At 45.5% G+C, this 14,940-nt stretch overlaps 1 protein-coding gene across 2 annotated transcripts; it reads left to right on the top strand.

Moving 5' to 3' along the window:
• Positions 1 to 1,002: 1,002 nt before the first annotated feature.
• Positions 1,003 to 13,798, top strand: LAMP5 (lysosomal associated membrane protein family member 5). Of its 2 annotated transcripts, XM_029221678.1 has the most exons (6): positions 1,330 to 1,571; positions 2,104 to 2,276; positions 2,647 to 2,778; positions 2,902 to 3,007; positions 4,367 to 4,555; positions 12,931 to 13,798. In XM_029221678.1, the coding sequence occupies exons 1-6, from the start codon at positions 1,508 to 1,510 to the stop codon at positions 13,107 to 13,109; spliced, it is 843 nt and encodes a 280-aa protein (XP_029077511.1). In that variant the 5' UTR covers positions 1,330 to 1,507; the 3' UTR covers positions 13,110 to 13,798. The 2 variants fall into 2 exon arrangements, with proteins under 2 accessions (XP_029077512.1, XP_029077511.1); XM_029221679.1 differs by lacking the exon at positions 2,647 to 2,778 and having other exon boundaries at positions 1,003 to 1,571; positions 12,931 to 13,209.
• The last annotated feature ends 1,142 nt before the right edge of the window (positions 13,799 to 14,940 follow it).

Genomic DNA, 14,940 nt, shown 5'->3' on the forward strand with positions numbered 1-14,940 from the left:
ACAGCACTCTATACATTTCAGGAATGTGAGCTAGAGATCTTAGGTGTTAGCTTGTTATTTGGTCACTGAATAAAGATTTTTTAATGGAAATCAACGTATGGTATATTTTAGAGTCAAAGTATTATATAAGGAAAAATGAAAATGATCCCTATGAAGTTAAATAATGTGATTTTTCTATTTTAATTTTACTGACCATGTGACATTGAGGAAGGTCATTTAATTTCTCTGAGCCTCAATTCTGGGTTATGTACAACCACAATAAGTATATCTTCCCTTGCCTACCTTCTAAGGTTGTAGGGAGGATCAAATTTGACAATGAACATGAAAATACTTTGCAATTTGCCCCTTATTATGACATTGTTTTATGACATTATATTGTTGATTTTTCATATAATGAAATTGCTGCTAAGAAATAAAATATTTGGACATCACTACAATTGATTAGGACAGTATGCCTATTGCTGAAAGTGCTGTATTCAGATTTATGGAGCAAAAAATTTAAAAATCAAGCAAGTTGCTAAAAAGTGTAAATATAGGAATTAGCCCCGTAGTATTTGTTTTTTCTGTGCCACTAGATGCTGTAGAGTATTATATGTGTGCATGCGTGTGTGTGTGTGTGTGTGTGTGTGTGTGTATAACTAGGACTGTCCTAAAAATGCTACATAACCCTCACAAACTTTGGGTTCACTTACATTCCTCTTAGCAGAGTAGTCACGATATAATGAGCGAGGGTAGGTGACCACAGAGTTCAAAGTCCTCATGCAATCAGAGAACAGAACTCACAAAAAACAAGCCCAAATAGACATACTGCATTGACTAACGGCCTCACTTGAGGAGGCATCAGTTTAACTTTAAACCCTGAGCTCGTGAGAGCAGGGGAGAGAAGGCGATGTCTCCAAATGCAGGAAGCTGTTGCCATAGCATTTTCCTTCTCTATTCCTGCCTACGCCTCCTCCCGCAAAGCAGCAACAATTTGTGCTCCACCGTTTTCCTTCAGGAGCTAGAAGCATTTTCAGAAGCCAGGACTCCAGTGGTGTGATGTCTTCACCACCTAATCACTGTACTGGTAGGGATATTGAATAAGTCGGAGGGTGCTATTAAGTTTCTCAGGGTAGACTCATCTTTGCGGATGCAATTGCAGCGCAGGAAACAGACTCAGGGAGAATTTTAGCCTTCCCAAATTTCATTGGAGCTCTGCACAAGTCCAGCCACAATCACTCCAGCAATACAACCGAATCCTTTCAGCACTCGCAGCCGTGGACAGCTCCCTCGCCACGCGGTCCTTTCCTCTGCAGTGAGCACATTAGCGTTCACCCTGCCCGGGTCGGTGCGGTACTCCATCTACACCAAGTCCGCCAGTGCGTACGGAACGCGCGCTCCCTCCCTCCTCCCTCTCGGTGCCCCCGCCCCTCGCTCACTCAGGCTCACTCCAGCGGCGACTTTGAGGGATTCCCTCTCGGGCGGCCTCTGCAGCAGCACCAGTGGCCTTATTCGCTGCTCCGCGAGGATGGATCTCCGAGGAAGAGCCGTTCTCGGCATGAATAGACTTCGAGTTCTTCTGATGCTCTTCCGTGAGTAGCGTTTCGGCAACCGCCAGAGCAGGGTACACTCTTTGCAGAGAATAGAACTGGCACAGTAAAGCCATTAGCTTAAGGTCAAAACGTGGCCCTAATGTTTGGCGGGTTTGTTCTTTTTTGGGGGGAGGAGGGGAGGACCTTCCCATCAGTGACAGGGAATTCCCCAGAGAGCCACACACTTGTACGCCAATCCCAGACACGATGCTGCACAGGCCTGCTTCGAGGGCTCAGAGCACTGGCGAGAAAGCTTTGGTTTAAAAGCCTAAGATGAAGAAAAACGCCAGTCGGATTACAAATTAATAAGGCTTTAAATGTTTTTTAATTTTATTTTTATTATAAATTAACAGCAACGAAGTCGAATTTGTTGGTGCTAGGTCAGCGAAACGGCTCTCAGAGAGCCCTGCAGCCGGCAAGGAACTTGGGCAGCCCAAAGCCCGCAGACCTCCTTGTCTCTCCACCCCTGTGCCCGAGACGCGTGGGCTCGCTGAGCCCCTAACCGATAGGATTTTTTGTTTGTTTTCTGCAGATACAATGGCTCGAATCATGGCAGAACAAGAAGTGGAGAATCTCTCAGGCCTCTCCACTAACCCTGAAAAAGATATATTTGTGGTGCGGGAAAATGGGACGACGTGTCTCATGGCAGAGTTTGCAGCCAAATTTATTGTCCCTTATGATGTGTGGGCCAGCAATTATGTAGATGTAAGGCACTTTTTCCCTCGCAGCTTGCTCCTAGGGCTCCAGGGACGAAGGGCATCTTCCTTCAAGACCCTGTGAAGACCTGGGTCGCCCGCCTTCCCCCCTGCACCCTGCAGGCTGCTCCCAAATGCTGCATGGGGGTTCCCGCTTGTAATGCCTTCTGCTCGCCCCGCCTGCTTTGAAAGTAAATCCCTCTCTCTGCTTCCCTAACGGCCGGGTCTGCACGCAGAGCATCTAACCGCATGTTCCTGGACCTGGGAGCGCGCGCGCAAAGGAGTGCCCAGGCGTGCGACCCGGAGTTTGGACGCGCTGCCCTTTACAGCCCCCACTGGGGCTCGCGCGTTGAGGGGGTGCGGGGCGTCTGTGTTCCCAGCTAATCACGGAACAGGCTGATATCTCACTGACCCGGGGAGCTGAGGTGAAGGGCCACTGTGGCCACAACGAGTCGGAGCTGCAGGTGTTCTGGGTGGATCGCGCGTACGCGCTCAAAATGCTCTTTGTAAAGGTAACTGCTAATGGGGCGCTCAGAGGGGTTGCAGACTCCGGGTGGGTGTGGGTAGGGGCCGCCCCTCAGTTTCCCCACCCAGATCTGCTCTGGCGGTTAACGCGCGCCTGCCCCGCTCGGCAGGAAAGTCACAACACGTCCAAGGGACCCGAGGCGACGTGGAGGCTGAGCAAGGTCCAGTTTGTCTATGACTCCTCGGAGAAGACCCATTTTAAAGACGCGGTCAGTGGTGAGTAGAGACCAGCAGGGCCCGGAAAGGAGCCCGGGCAAGCGCAGACACTGCAGGGATCTCAGTCTTGGAGGCCGAATTCCTCAGGGTCAGGGCCTTGCGCTCCCAGACCAAGTTAGCCCTGGGCTTGCTCTCCAAGGTGGAGGAAGCAAGCGGGAGCGCGGGTGGGTCCTCTGGCCTTCAGGCCTTGTAGATGCGCAAGAAACCCAGGGCCTGAGGCCCAGCCTGTCACCCATCACCTGATCCTGGATGAGATGTCTCTTGAGGGACTGTCTTCCTGTGGCTGCTTCAGGATGGCTTTCTTATGATTTGTCCTTTAAAGAAACACAGAGAAGGGCAAAGCTGTATTTTTATTTTCTTCTGCACCCCCGTTTTTATTCTTATGCGCTAAAACTTCAAGGGGGACAGTATGACTTTCATTTTGGGTCAGAATCTGATGGCCCTCAGATCTTTTGGCGCATTGCTCAGGCCTCACCGCAATCTTCAGTCATCCACTGCGGCCACCCCAGAGTGGATTCTGAACCATGTCCTTATTTATTAGCTTTTCATGCCCATCACTACAACAACTACCCAGATCCTCCAAAAATATTGTGGCAAGGGATATCTAGGCTCCAAATAACAATGCTGGGATCTGCAGGCACCATCAAAGACCACATTTAAATTTATGTATTTATTTTGTAAATTGTCTGATCTACTCACAATGAAGCCTTTCATCACCTGGGCACCTGAGTTGGGAAACGATTTTTATTGAACATGTATAAGAATACATATGTCATCTTTTCCGTTTCACCTCTGATCATCGCAGTAAAAAGGGCAATTTTGTCTCTTCATCAAAATTCATATTCAAACGTTTCACACAGCTAAATTAGACCAAAAAAAGGAAAAATAAAAAAAACCTTAATCCAGAAAAGGAGGAAAAGGGGTGAGGCAGTCTTCCAAAGAATATGTACGCACACAAGGGCATCTGCTCAGAGTACTAGCAGCAGCCATGCTTTGATGAGGAAGATATTTTATTTTCTGCGGGCCCGTGCGAGGTGTAGGATACCAAGTCACTCTTCGTTGTGGATCTTTGGAATCTCTGTTGTGAGGTCTTATATAGTAAAAAGGGTTGGGGTTTTAGGTATCACTTTATTCTTCCAAAAGGAAACTCCACATGAATATTTAAGAAATCCATGTTCATGAAAGAATGGGTGCATTCACATTTGCATAGCCCCAGCCGGGCAAGGCAACAGGGCATGTCAGCAGAGGATCAGAGGGGGGTTCTGGGCTAAGAGGCAAAGGTCAACTATCTGGATCACCATAATGAGAGTTCTGCCAGCCCTATAGGGGCCTAACCATTGCTCTGCGCCTTCCCTGCAGCCGGGAAGCACACAGCCAACTCGCATCATCTCTCTGCCTTGGTCACCCCAGCTGGAAAGTCCTATGAATGTCAAGCTCAGCAGACCATTTCACTAGCCTCCAGTGATCCGCAGAAGACGGTCACCATGATCCTGTCTGCAGTCCACATCCAGCCCTTTGACATCATCTCTGATTTTGTCTTCAGTGAAGGTAGGTTGGTGGGGAGGCAGGAGGAGAGGGAGAGGAAGGAAGCAAAGGCCGACCTCAAGATGGATGTGGAAGGCAACCTGCCAGGGTACCAGGCTGTTACCACGTGGACTTTCTCTAGGATATCATGGCGCTGCCTCCCTCTATAATATTTTTCAAAGACTAAAGGCAACAAACTGAATTGTATCAACTTCAATGGCTTTCTCTTTCATCTTCCATCTCTTCCTCCTTCACTTCCTTCTTTTCCTCACTCTTTCTCTCCCTCCCTTCTTTGTCTCTGGTTTCTTCCTTCCTCCCTCCCTTCCTTTTTTCCCTTATTTTTTCATCTTTCCCTTCCTCCCCTCCTTTGCCAAAAAAAGGAAAGTGGATAGGGAGAAAGATAAGAAAGTCAGCTGAAAAAAATATATAATTTTGATGCAAGTTTCCCAAGGAGAAGGCAGCTAAAAACCCCAAGCAGCTATTGCGAGAGCCGTGGATTGGAGAAGGGCCTTTGCTTGCGTGGGCCTCAGTTTCACCATGGTCTCTAAACGCTTCCAGCCCTAGGCTCTACCACTGTGAGTCTAAGTTTTTGTGTGACCAGAATGCAATAGAGGTGTGTGTGTGTGTGTGTGTGTGTGTGTGTGTGTGTGTACAGGTTACAGAGAGAGACTCATGGAAACCTGCCTCTGTCCAGCTCTCACCTTTGTGTGGAGGGACACCCATGAGGTTCCAAGGAGGCAAGGTCCCTGATCTGCTCCCTCTGGGGCATGCAAGAAGGCTTCTTCGCAGTCTATGCGAGCCCTGGAAGGGGGTCAGGCAGGATCCAGCTGGAGCATGTTCAGGGTGTCCATATCTTCCTGGTTCTCTGCATCCCAGAAGAAGGGCAGGAGAGAAGCTCACATTCTGCAATTTGTCCAAATCTAGCAACAAGTTACTCTGGTCAAGTGGAGTAAGTGAATTCTTCCATTCATTTTTTTTCTCTCTCTCTCTATTGTCTGGAGGAGGTTGTTAAAAGCAGTTTGATATTCTCATTTATTCCTTGTGGTTAAGAAATGGGGAGAGATTCTGACTGCTTTATTGATGCCTACCTTTGGGCTGGTGGTCCCCAGGTGAATACAACCATTTGAATGTGTAGGATATTAGGGAATGCCCACCTGGGTCACACACAAATCATTAAATCAGCCCCAAGGAGTCCAGCTTTCATTAAATGCCCCACCCATTCAAAGTATATGGAATAGAATCCCTCCCCCCATGATTTACTCAGAAGGCATTTAGGAATTCCTAAGTTAAACTGTCCTAAAGAGAAAGGCCTCCTTCTTATTCATCTTTATATTTTTAGCACCAAATACAGTGCTTGGCACATTGCAGATGCCCTGTTAACTTTGGCTGAATTGATATTCCGAAGCTGTGGGCTCAATTAATAGAGACTTGCAAATGCTTCAAAGCCAGGCAAATCAGAATTTAATAGATTTAGTACAGCAGTGCCATGCCTACCTGTTATGGCTCTTACCTGTATGGGTTATCCCATCTTAATGTGTTTTCTACAAAATTGAAACTAAACTAAACGCCAAGATCTTAATACTAAAAAATACTGTTGATTATGAAAGTATTTATAAAATGTGAGTGTCTTTCTTAAACTGAAAATATTAAATGTAATTAAAAGTAAGTGGACTTATGATTATGGATGGCCCAGAATTCATTTTGAAAATATTGGATCACATAGTCCCCAGGGTCCCTACCATAGATACTTCTGAGTTTGTATAGGTACTTTCAGTAGTCTCTAGTTACTCTTTGTGTTTCTCTGGTCAATGGTTTTTAGACACTTCTTCATTTCTTGGTACTACTGGTGCTGTAATTGCTGCTTTTACTAATTCCTTATCACAATCTCACCCTAACCCTCTCTGGGTTATTTCTAAGTTGCTGCTTATAGTCATTTATGAATGGAGAAATCAGATCTCATAGATGTTGGAATTGTGTACAAAATAAGAGTAACTGAGTACTGAATAAGAACCAGAGCTGTTTTCCTAAAAATCAGTGATATTCTTGACATAGATTTAATGATGTTTTTGCATAAAAAGCAGTTCTTATCCACTTCCAGGGCTTAAATAGATAGATTTAGACAGTTTGTAAGCATGCATAACTTCCTAAATGCAGATATATTAAGCACAAGCAAATTGCACTTGTCTCACCCAGGCTTTTCTGGGGAATAATTAGGGTGTTGCCTCCTGTATGGTGCCCTGGGGCTCAAGCCTTGACACTCCCGGGAGGAGGCAAGCCTTATTCAGGATCTCTCACTGAATCAATGTGCCTTTGTGTGGCAGGGCTCCTTTTGTTCCTGGTTCCTCCTGTCTGTGCCTCTCAGCACCTGTCCCCAGTGTGTTTTGTAAGAGATCATTTTATTTGATTTGGTGGAATCTGAAAGATTCCTTTTGGAGTGCCTTTTCGGGACCTGGCACTTGGACCCCACTCCCCAGAATAGAAAGAGGCTCTGATGTGTTGCTAATGCCTGTGTGGGTGAGTGAAGCCTGCCTGCATTGCGGTGGGGAGGGCACCTGGTCATATGTCTGACGCCCACTGCAGGGCTGTGTACATGCGTTCTGTCGTGTGCAAGCAGGACCTGCAGCATAAGGGCTTCCAATGAAGAGCCTATTCCCTGTGTAAGGGGGTCATGCCTGGCAGTCTGCAGTCTCCCACCTGCCTCCTTCATAGATTCTGAGAAAAGCAAGAAAGGGTCAGTGAAATGGGTTAGTGGGCACTCATAGAGGCTGAGAGCAGCCCAGATGGGGATGACATCTTTATCACACAAATCCCTTTAGACCGTTGAGCTTTGCTACTATGCTGATCCCTAATGAAAGTAGCCCAGAGGCTCCAGATCACTGTGCACAGCTCTGGTGATCTTGTTAACATGCCAAGTCAAGTCTGGTTCTGTAGGTCTGGGGGCGGGGCCCAAGAGGCTCCATTTCTAGCAAGCTCCTTGCTGATACTGCTGGCCATGGCAAACTGTCGGTAGGGGTATTTGAGGGATTTTGAGCTGATCAAGGAATATGATATGACCATGAGAGGCAGAAACACACAAGCTTCATTGGGTGGCACTTGGACAGGTTGTGTAAGGAAAGTCCCTCACAGCATGGGACCGTCCAGAAGAAGGCTTACAGCACCCTGGGGACCACTATCCCAAAGGAAAGGAGGATAAGGGATGTCCTGGCAGGGAGAGGGGTGTCAGGAGGGGGCTTATGGATCTAGGTGATGTCACTTAGCAGCACGGGGAGGAGTCTTTGGGTCAGAGAGCTCGGGGGGCAGCAGAAGCTTAGGGCCTTATCTATCCTATCAGTGGGTAACAGCTGTTGGGTGAGATTTGTATGCAAAGCAGACAGGCCCTAGATGGCTAAACGTGTCTGTTTGGGCTGTTTTTTTTGTTTGTTTTTTTTAAATAATTGGATGTGGGTCTCAGCCTGCAGTGAAAATATAAACCACCGAGGGGCCAATCCATGGAGGCCAGCTTATTTCTATAACAGGTACACTTGGTGTGGCAACTCAGCCCGCAGTTCAAGGCAGCCCATGTGTCTCAGCTGGTGTTGGGTAACTTGTCCTTCCACAATTCATTCCTGGTAGTGAGTCCCTTTGAGGCCCCAGGAGAACTCTGACTGTGCTAGCATGGAGGATGCATCACTGGGAGGGAACAGATCAGCCTGAGTATTTTAATGGCTTGAATTAAAGGCGACTCTCACGCATAAAGACAGAAGAAACGTAATAGAACACGAAGGTGCCTCTGTGCCCCTTTGTTAAACACTCAGGTTTAATGGGCATTTAAGTCGCCACATATAGACTGGGCCCATCTTAATTCTCAAGGGGGGAAACAAACAAATAAAGAGACCTGTGAAGAAGGTACTGAGATCCCTGTTTACAGTGGAGAAGCTGAGGCTTAGGGGTAAAGCTACTGGCCAAGACTGCGCTCCTTGTGGCTGCCAGGGCTGGGACAGGAACCTGTCTTTGGGTATCAGATCCTGTGCTCTTAGCCTCTCCAAGCCTCAGCTGCTGCAGCTGAGCAACTGTACCAGACATGTGAATGCAGGGGGCCATCTTCAGAAAGGTTGTCGGGTGCTCTGAATTCATGAGCTTATCATTGTTTCTAACAGTGTGTTTGGGGGATACCACCTGATCTGTATTTTACCCAGATCTATAGGACAAATGATCTGTGTTTTAGTGGAAATGAATGTACATCACCCCCAACTGAGCGCCCCAAGGTTGGCTGCCATGCTGCAAACCGGGGCATGGTGAGCCGATGCTGATCCAGAGTGCTGTGTACACCTGTGGTTTGCATGGCACCTCTCAGCCAAGAAACATGCCACCTGAGTAGTTGCTCCTTCTCAGAGCCTCCTGGGGAAGCATCCAGAGGGATTCAATCCTGTTATTAACGCCACAGATAACTGTGTCGAGGGCTGGAATACAGAGGCCTAGCGCAGGGCCGCATAGCCAGCCAGTCGTAGCATTCTGTGTCCTTGCTACTGCTCTGGAGCCTAGTGTTTTAGGTTGGGTTCCCCAAGAAGCACATCCTCTATAAGTATGTAAGGGCAAGTAGTTTATTTAGGTGGTTCTAGAAGGCACTGCTAGTGGAGTGGGGAAGTGAGGTGAGAAGGCAAGGAAGCTAGTACAGGTGCATAAGTGAGCAGGTTACCACTGTGGGCACCGGGGCTCACACTGCTGGAACTTCTGGGAAAGAGCATGGTACCCACCTGAGTTACCCTCCAACTCCCATCTGCCACTGATGGCTGCTGGGGTGGGGAAGGGGGGCGTTGACTCTCCAGGATGTCTAACCTGCCCTGTAGTCAAAGCCTATTGGAATGGGTGGGAATGGTGTATACCAAGGTCATAGGACCCTGTTGGTGTCTGTACACCTGTACACCCAGTACTGGGATATAGGAACTTTCCCTGCCCTGGTGGAGCTTACAGGCTAGTGGGAAAGAGTTTATACAGCTCTTCCTTGTGCACAGGGATGTTCCTGGCACACACTGGCATCAATCAGTAATCGTTTTCTTATTTACTGTTGTGCTTACATCTTGGTGAGAGTATCTGCTTGTCTCCAGCCAAAGATCTCCAAAGCCCACTCATCTTAACATCTTCTCAGTACACAAAATACATTTTGCTGAGGTTACAGGAGTCCCGAGCCAGTCCAGGGAAGATATGGAAAGAGGGGCAAACCCCTCCCTCCAGTTGCCCTATCAGACAGCAGAGGGAAGCACAGCCAGCAAAAGGCTTGCCCACCTTCTCCAACAAGAAAAGTCTGTGGCGCTAGCAGAGCTGGAGAAAGCAATCAGCTTGCCTCCTGGTCCGTGGCCCATCTCAATGCTGTTCATTTGGAGCTGCTTTTCATTAAGACCTTTCACAGTTTGTTTGCCTCAGGGAGTAAATACAACTTTAAAATGCTGTGGTCATCAAACAAAACAAAATAAAACACACATCTGGAAAAGAGAACCTAAGATGGTTCAGGGTTGAATTGGGCACTCCAGGTTTGTGGCTGAGGGGACTTGAACTGGCAGCCGGCAGTTACACCGTTTTGTCTGATCTGTCTTCATCTGGTTCTTTGCAATGACTGGGATGGTTGTTGCTTTTTCCAATCATGGGCCATCCACCCTGGGCCTCTGTTTTGTGTTCTCTAGAACTGTAAGTCCAGCCAGGGCAGAGGTGTGAGGGACCCCACGACCTGTGGAGATGAACAGGGAGTCAGGGGTCTCCGAGCACCCAAAGCCAGACGCTGAGCTGGACTAAGCCAAGGGATGCTCTTCTCCCAGACAGAGATCGAGGCCAGCTGTCCTTGCTCTATAATCTGTGGGTTGTATAATCAGTTCATTGCACAGGCTCACAATCCTGGAGTGCATAGTGTTTGTGTATAGAATTCAAGGGGTCTGTAAATTTCAATAGGAAACATTTACATCTTTATTTTCTTTAATTTCTAATTAATGTTTAACATTTCCTTCAATTATAAATAAAGGTAACAACCCACAGTAGTATTAATCATACCTATGACTTTGTCACCAATATAAATAATAGTCTTGTTCTTCCCACATGTTTGCACAGATCTTGCAAAGTAACAGTTATGCTTCTCCCTACTTTGCAATCACAGCCAGTATACCTGTGTACTAATAAATATATATATAACTGTCCCTCATATTATTTTAAGATATTTTAATAGATGAACTTCAGTGTAGTTTGTTTTCTTTGTAATCTTATGTGTTTTATTTTTATGCAATCATAAGTATTCTGAGAAGGGGTAGAGTTTCATCACACTGACACTAAAAAGATTATAACCTCTGCTTTAGTGGGTCATGACCAGCACTGTTTTAAATGAAAGAGGATAGTACAGAGGATAAATTATTAGAGGCACAAAGTAAGGAAAACCATTGTTTTATAACACTTTGGTTTTAGTTATGTATGTATACGTATGTTCTGGGTTGTAATGTAAAATACTGTTTTTCCTGAGGGTCAAAGGCAGAGTTTGAAGACAGTGGCTTAAGCCTGAGAGGGGAATGCGTGGTTTTTTCTTTTATGGGTTCACAATCTCTCACCTAAAACCCTTGGGGCTAGATGTTTCTCAGAATTCAGAATAATTTTGGACTTTAGGAAGATAATACAGTGCATTGTCCATATATTATATAAGACCCAGAAGACTCAGGGAAGCTCCTGTAATCAAACAGATTAATGAATCTGTTTCCTGCAGTGAAACACATGAATCTTCATGCTAAGGAAGAGAAATGAGAATCAGAGCAGCCAGCTTTTGCTGCCACATGAACGATACAAAGTACTTGTGGTTTCTAGAGCTTTGTGGATTTTGGAATGGTGGGTAAGGGAAAGAGAACTCAGGAATTCCCCTTTCTTTGACCACTTAATGAATGGGGATGGGTGGGGAAGGGGATTCAGTATTTTTCATGATAATTTTTGACATCCCCTTATTTTCCCATAATTACTTTTGACTTCTTGTCCATAGTTTAATACTCCCTTTATATTCTTCTCCAGTGATGTGTTTAATTCAGGTTTTCTCCTAAGGCAACAAAACAATTTTTAAAGAAATAAACTCCACAATGGGAGAGGCCACAACAGTGAGAGGCCCACGTACCACAAAATTAAAAAAAAAAAAAAGAAAGAAACTATAATAATATTTTGACCATAAGTTTTTTGCCAAAATACACCATGCTTTTCTCCTCTATCTTCTTTAAAGGATGGTGTATTAGATGATTTTTCCCATAACTATACCAAATTTATTATCCATTTAAAGCTAATACTTTTGGCACCACAATTCTGAAACCAGTTCTGATGTGTGTGGTGTAAATCCATCAAACTCTACACTTTCTTTTTTAAATGGTGGTATAATTTACATATATCAAAATGCACAAATCTGAAGTGCTAACTCAGTATGCTTTTACCTATACTTGCAGTCACATAATCCTCACCTAAATCAACAGTCAGAACATTTCCATCACACCTGAAGTTCTCTTGTGTCTTGTTCTGCAAGACACACTGTTCCCTACTGTTCTGACTTCAATCACCATAGACTTAGCTTTGCCTGCCCTTGAACTTCATATAAATGGAGTCATACAACATGTACTCTTTTGTGTCTGACAGTTTTCACTCAACATAATATTTTTGAGATGCATCCATTTTGTTACGTGGAGCCATAGTTCATGCCTTGGTATTGTTGATTAATATTCCATTGTATGAATATACCACAGTTTATTTATCCATTCTACTCTGATGGACATTTTGGTTGTTTCTGGTTTTAAGCTATTACGAATAAAGCTCCTATGAACATTTATGTTCAAGTCTTTTTGTGTCCATATGTTTTCATTGTTCTTGGGTAAATTCCTAGGAGTGGAATGCTGGGTTATAAGGTAGGTGTATATTTATCCTTACCTTACTACAAAGTGATTGTACCATTTCCCACCAATGGTGGACAAGAGCTCCAATTGCTCTGTATCATTGACAACACCTGGTACTTTCAGATTATCTAAAAGGTGTATTTTGTCTGCGATTCTATGCACATTATACACCAGTAAAAAGTTTAAAAAATTAAATAAACAATAAAAATGATGGTGGTTGTGCCTAATGCCCAAACTCTGAAAATTTGCATAAATCATTTGGAAGCTTTATTGACATTGGCCTGGAATCCAATAACCTGAATATTGCCCTATTTAACTGATGTATTTTTATTTTACACTATGCAGAAATTTTAAGGAATTGGGCCTTAAGTTTGGTTGGGAAGTATTGTTTCTGAAAAAGAAAATATCTCTGAAGTTTCCTTGAGAAATCTTCTCACCTCTATCTGCCTTTTAGTTTTCTTGAGCAGACATATGATTCAGAATATTTTGGCAGGAGCTCATTGCTTTTCTTCTTCTTTCCCATTTCAGAGCATAAATGCCCAGTGGATGAGCGGGAGCAGCTGGAGGAAACCTTGCCCCTGATTTTGGGGCTCATCTTGGGCCTCGTCATTGTGGTAACGCTGGTGATTTACCATCTCCACCACAAAATGACTGCCAACCAGGTCCAGATCCCTAGGGACCGATCGCAATATAAGCACATGGGCTAGAAACTATTAGGCAGAGAGACCCCAGCCCCCCTCCACTGGCTGGATCAGGTAGAAAAACAAAAGCACTTTCCACCTGTACATGGGATATACCAACATAGCTGCAATCAAACAGACGTGGGTATTCAAGGCTTGCTTGGCCTGCATCCATGCTTAAATCGCAGGATGGGGGGGTTCTTTCGGATTCATGGGGTGAAGGACAGTTGCTGGGGAGTGGAAGGGAGGGGTCAGCCAGCTTTTACACTCATCGTGGCTTGGCTTTGACTCTCCAAGCAGCAACTCATAAAACTCGGAAAGGTATCTGACTCTGAAGTTTAGGGATTGAAACCACACTTCATTTGGAAAGACACCCCTTAAGATTCAAGAGGAATATTGGAGGCTTTGCTCCCTTGAACACAGATGGCTTACCCTATACTGTTGTCAACGTACACAAAATACAGCCTCATGCTCCCTGCAGCAAGACCCCTGAAAGTGACCCATGCTTCTGGCTGGCGTTCTGCATGTCTAGTGATTGTCTTGGGAATGTTTCACTGCTACCTGCACCCAGTGAATTCACAGCACAAGAACCTGTTTAATGTAACTATGCAGAGTTGTTCGGACTTCATAGTGTGTCAGGTCCAAGTAAGGGGACCTGAAGAATCAATCCATGTGAGTTTGTTTTTCAAAATGAATTAAAACACACTACTGTCTAACATTTGAATGCTTTCTTGAAATAAGAAAACAGACTAAAATGGTTTCTGGGGCACCCAGAGGAGAGAGGGGAATGATGAAGACGGGATTTCATTTCTGCAAGAGGAAAAGCAAAGAAAGAGCAAGGAAACAATGGGGGAGGGGGAGGGAGTTGGCTTTTCCAGGTGAAAACACGTGGATTTATTTTGGCAAATATAAGTAGTTTTAATAATGGCGCCTCTTGAACGATGGGTCTAATATAGCTTCTGGTGCTTCTTGGTCTTGAGTCTGGCATTTCACTTTGGATTAAAAAGCTGGACTGAACATAGTAGCTTAGGTTGAGTTTTATTTGTGATAAAATGTAATTTACTGAAATTCCCTAGAGAAATGTACATAGTTTGGATTTCACTCACTTTCTACATAATCATTTTTCAGAAGATCTGAGCAGGGGTAGGGGAAATCCTTTTCTTTGGTGTTAGGGTGGGAATCCCCCTACCCCTGTAAAATCATCACCACGTGAGAGGAAGCGCATGAGTTATCTCCCCAAGTCTTCAACTGTTGGCAGTAGCACATCCTTAGAAGTTCATTATACCAGCAAATCTTGATAACTATCAGCCAGTTGCTCTCCTATTATCCATTTGTTTGCTGCTCCGGCAACCTCAGTCTTTCCCTGCATGACTTCTTCTCAGTGCCCGCCTGGTCAGTGAGGAACAAGCCCTGATTCCTCATGAAAGTTGCCTGTTGCACAAGAAAAAAGAGACGCCTTTTTTTTTTTTTTTTTTTTTTTTTTTTTAGCGGTACGCGGGCCTCTCACTGCTGTGGCCTCTCCCGTTGCGGAGCACAGGCTCTGGACGTGCAGGCTCAGCGGCCATGGCTCACGGGCCCAGCCGCTCCGCGGCATGTGGGATCTTCCAGGACCGGGGCACGAACCCGTGTCCCTTGCATCGGCAGGCGGACCCTCAACCACTGCGCCACCAGGGAAGCCCAAGAGACGCCTTTGGTGCCAGCGGAGGCAAACAACCCCCACCCCACCCACGTGTCCTCCACCCTTCCGTCATCTGTGATCATCTCACCCCCACGACCCAAACATGACAAGCCCTCTCCCTTTTAGCATCTCATGTATTTTTAGGAAACTTCCTACTTATCTGGAACCATCCAAGGATCT

Source organism: Monodon monoceros, unplaced genomic scaffold (assembly GCF_005190385.1).
Source record: "Monodon monoceros isolate NGI ecotype Baffin Bay Population unplaced genomic scaffold, NGI_Narwhal_1 Super_Scaffold_13, whole genome shotgun sequence".
Classification (NCBI taxonomy): domain Eukaryota; kingdom Metazoa; phylum Chordata; class Mammalia; order Artiodactyla; family Monodontidae; genus Monodon; species Monodon monoceros.

What these genes read in the sequence shown, in the direction of transcription:
- LAMP5 (XM_029221678.1), top strand. Translation starts at nt 1,508, where the DNA reads ATGGATCTCCGAGGAAGAGCCGTTCTCGGCATGAATAGACTTCGAGTT. An exon ending in GGGCCAGCAATTATGTAGAT is followed by an intron (nt 2,277 to 2,646) that starts GTAAGGCACTTT and finishes CTGTGTTCCCAG; the next exon opens with CTAATCACGGAACAGGCTGA. An exon ending in TTTTAAAGACGCGGTCAGTG is followed by an intron (nt 3,008 to 4,366) that starts GTGAGTAGAGAC and finishes CCTTCCCTGCAG; the next exon opens with CCGGGAAGCACACAGCCAAC.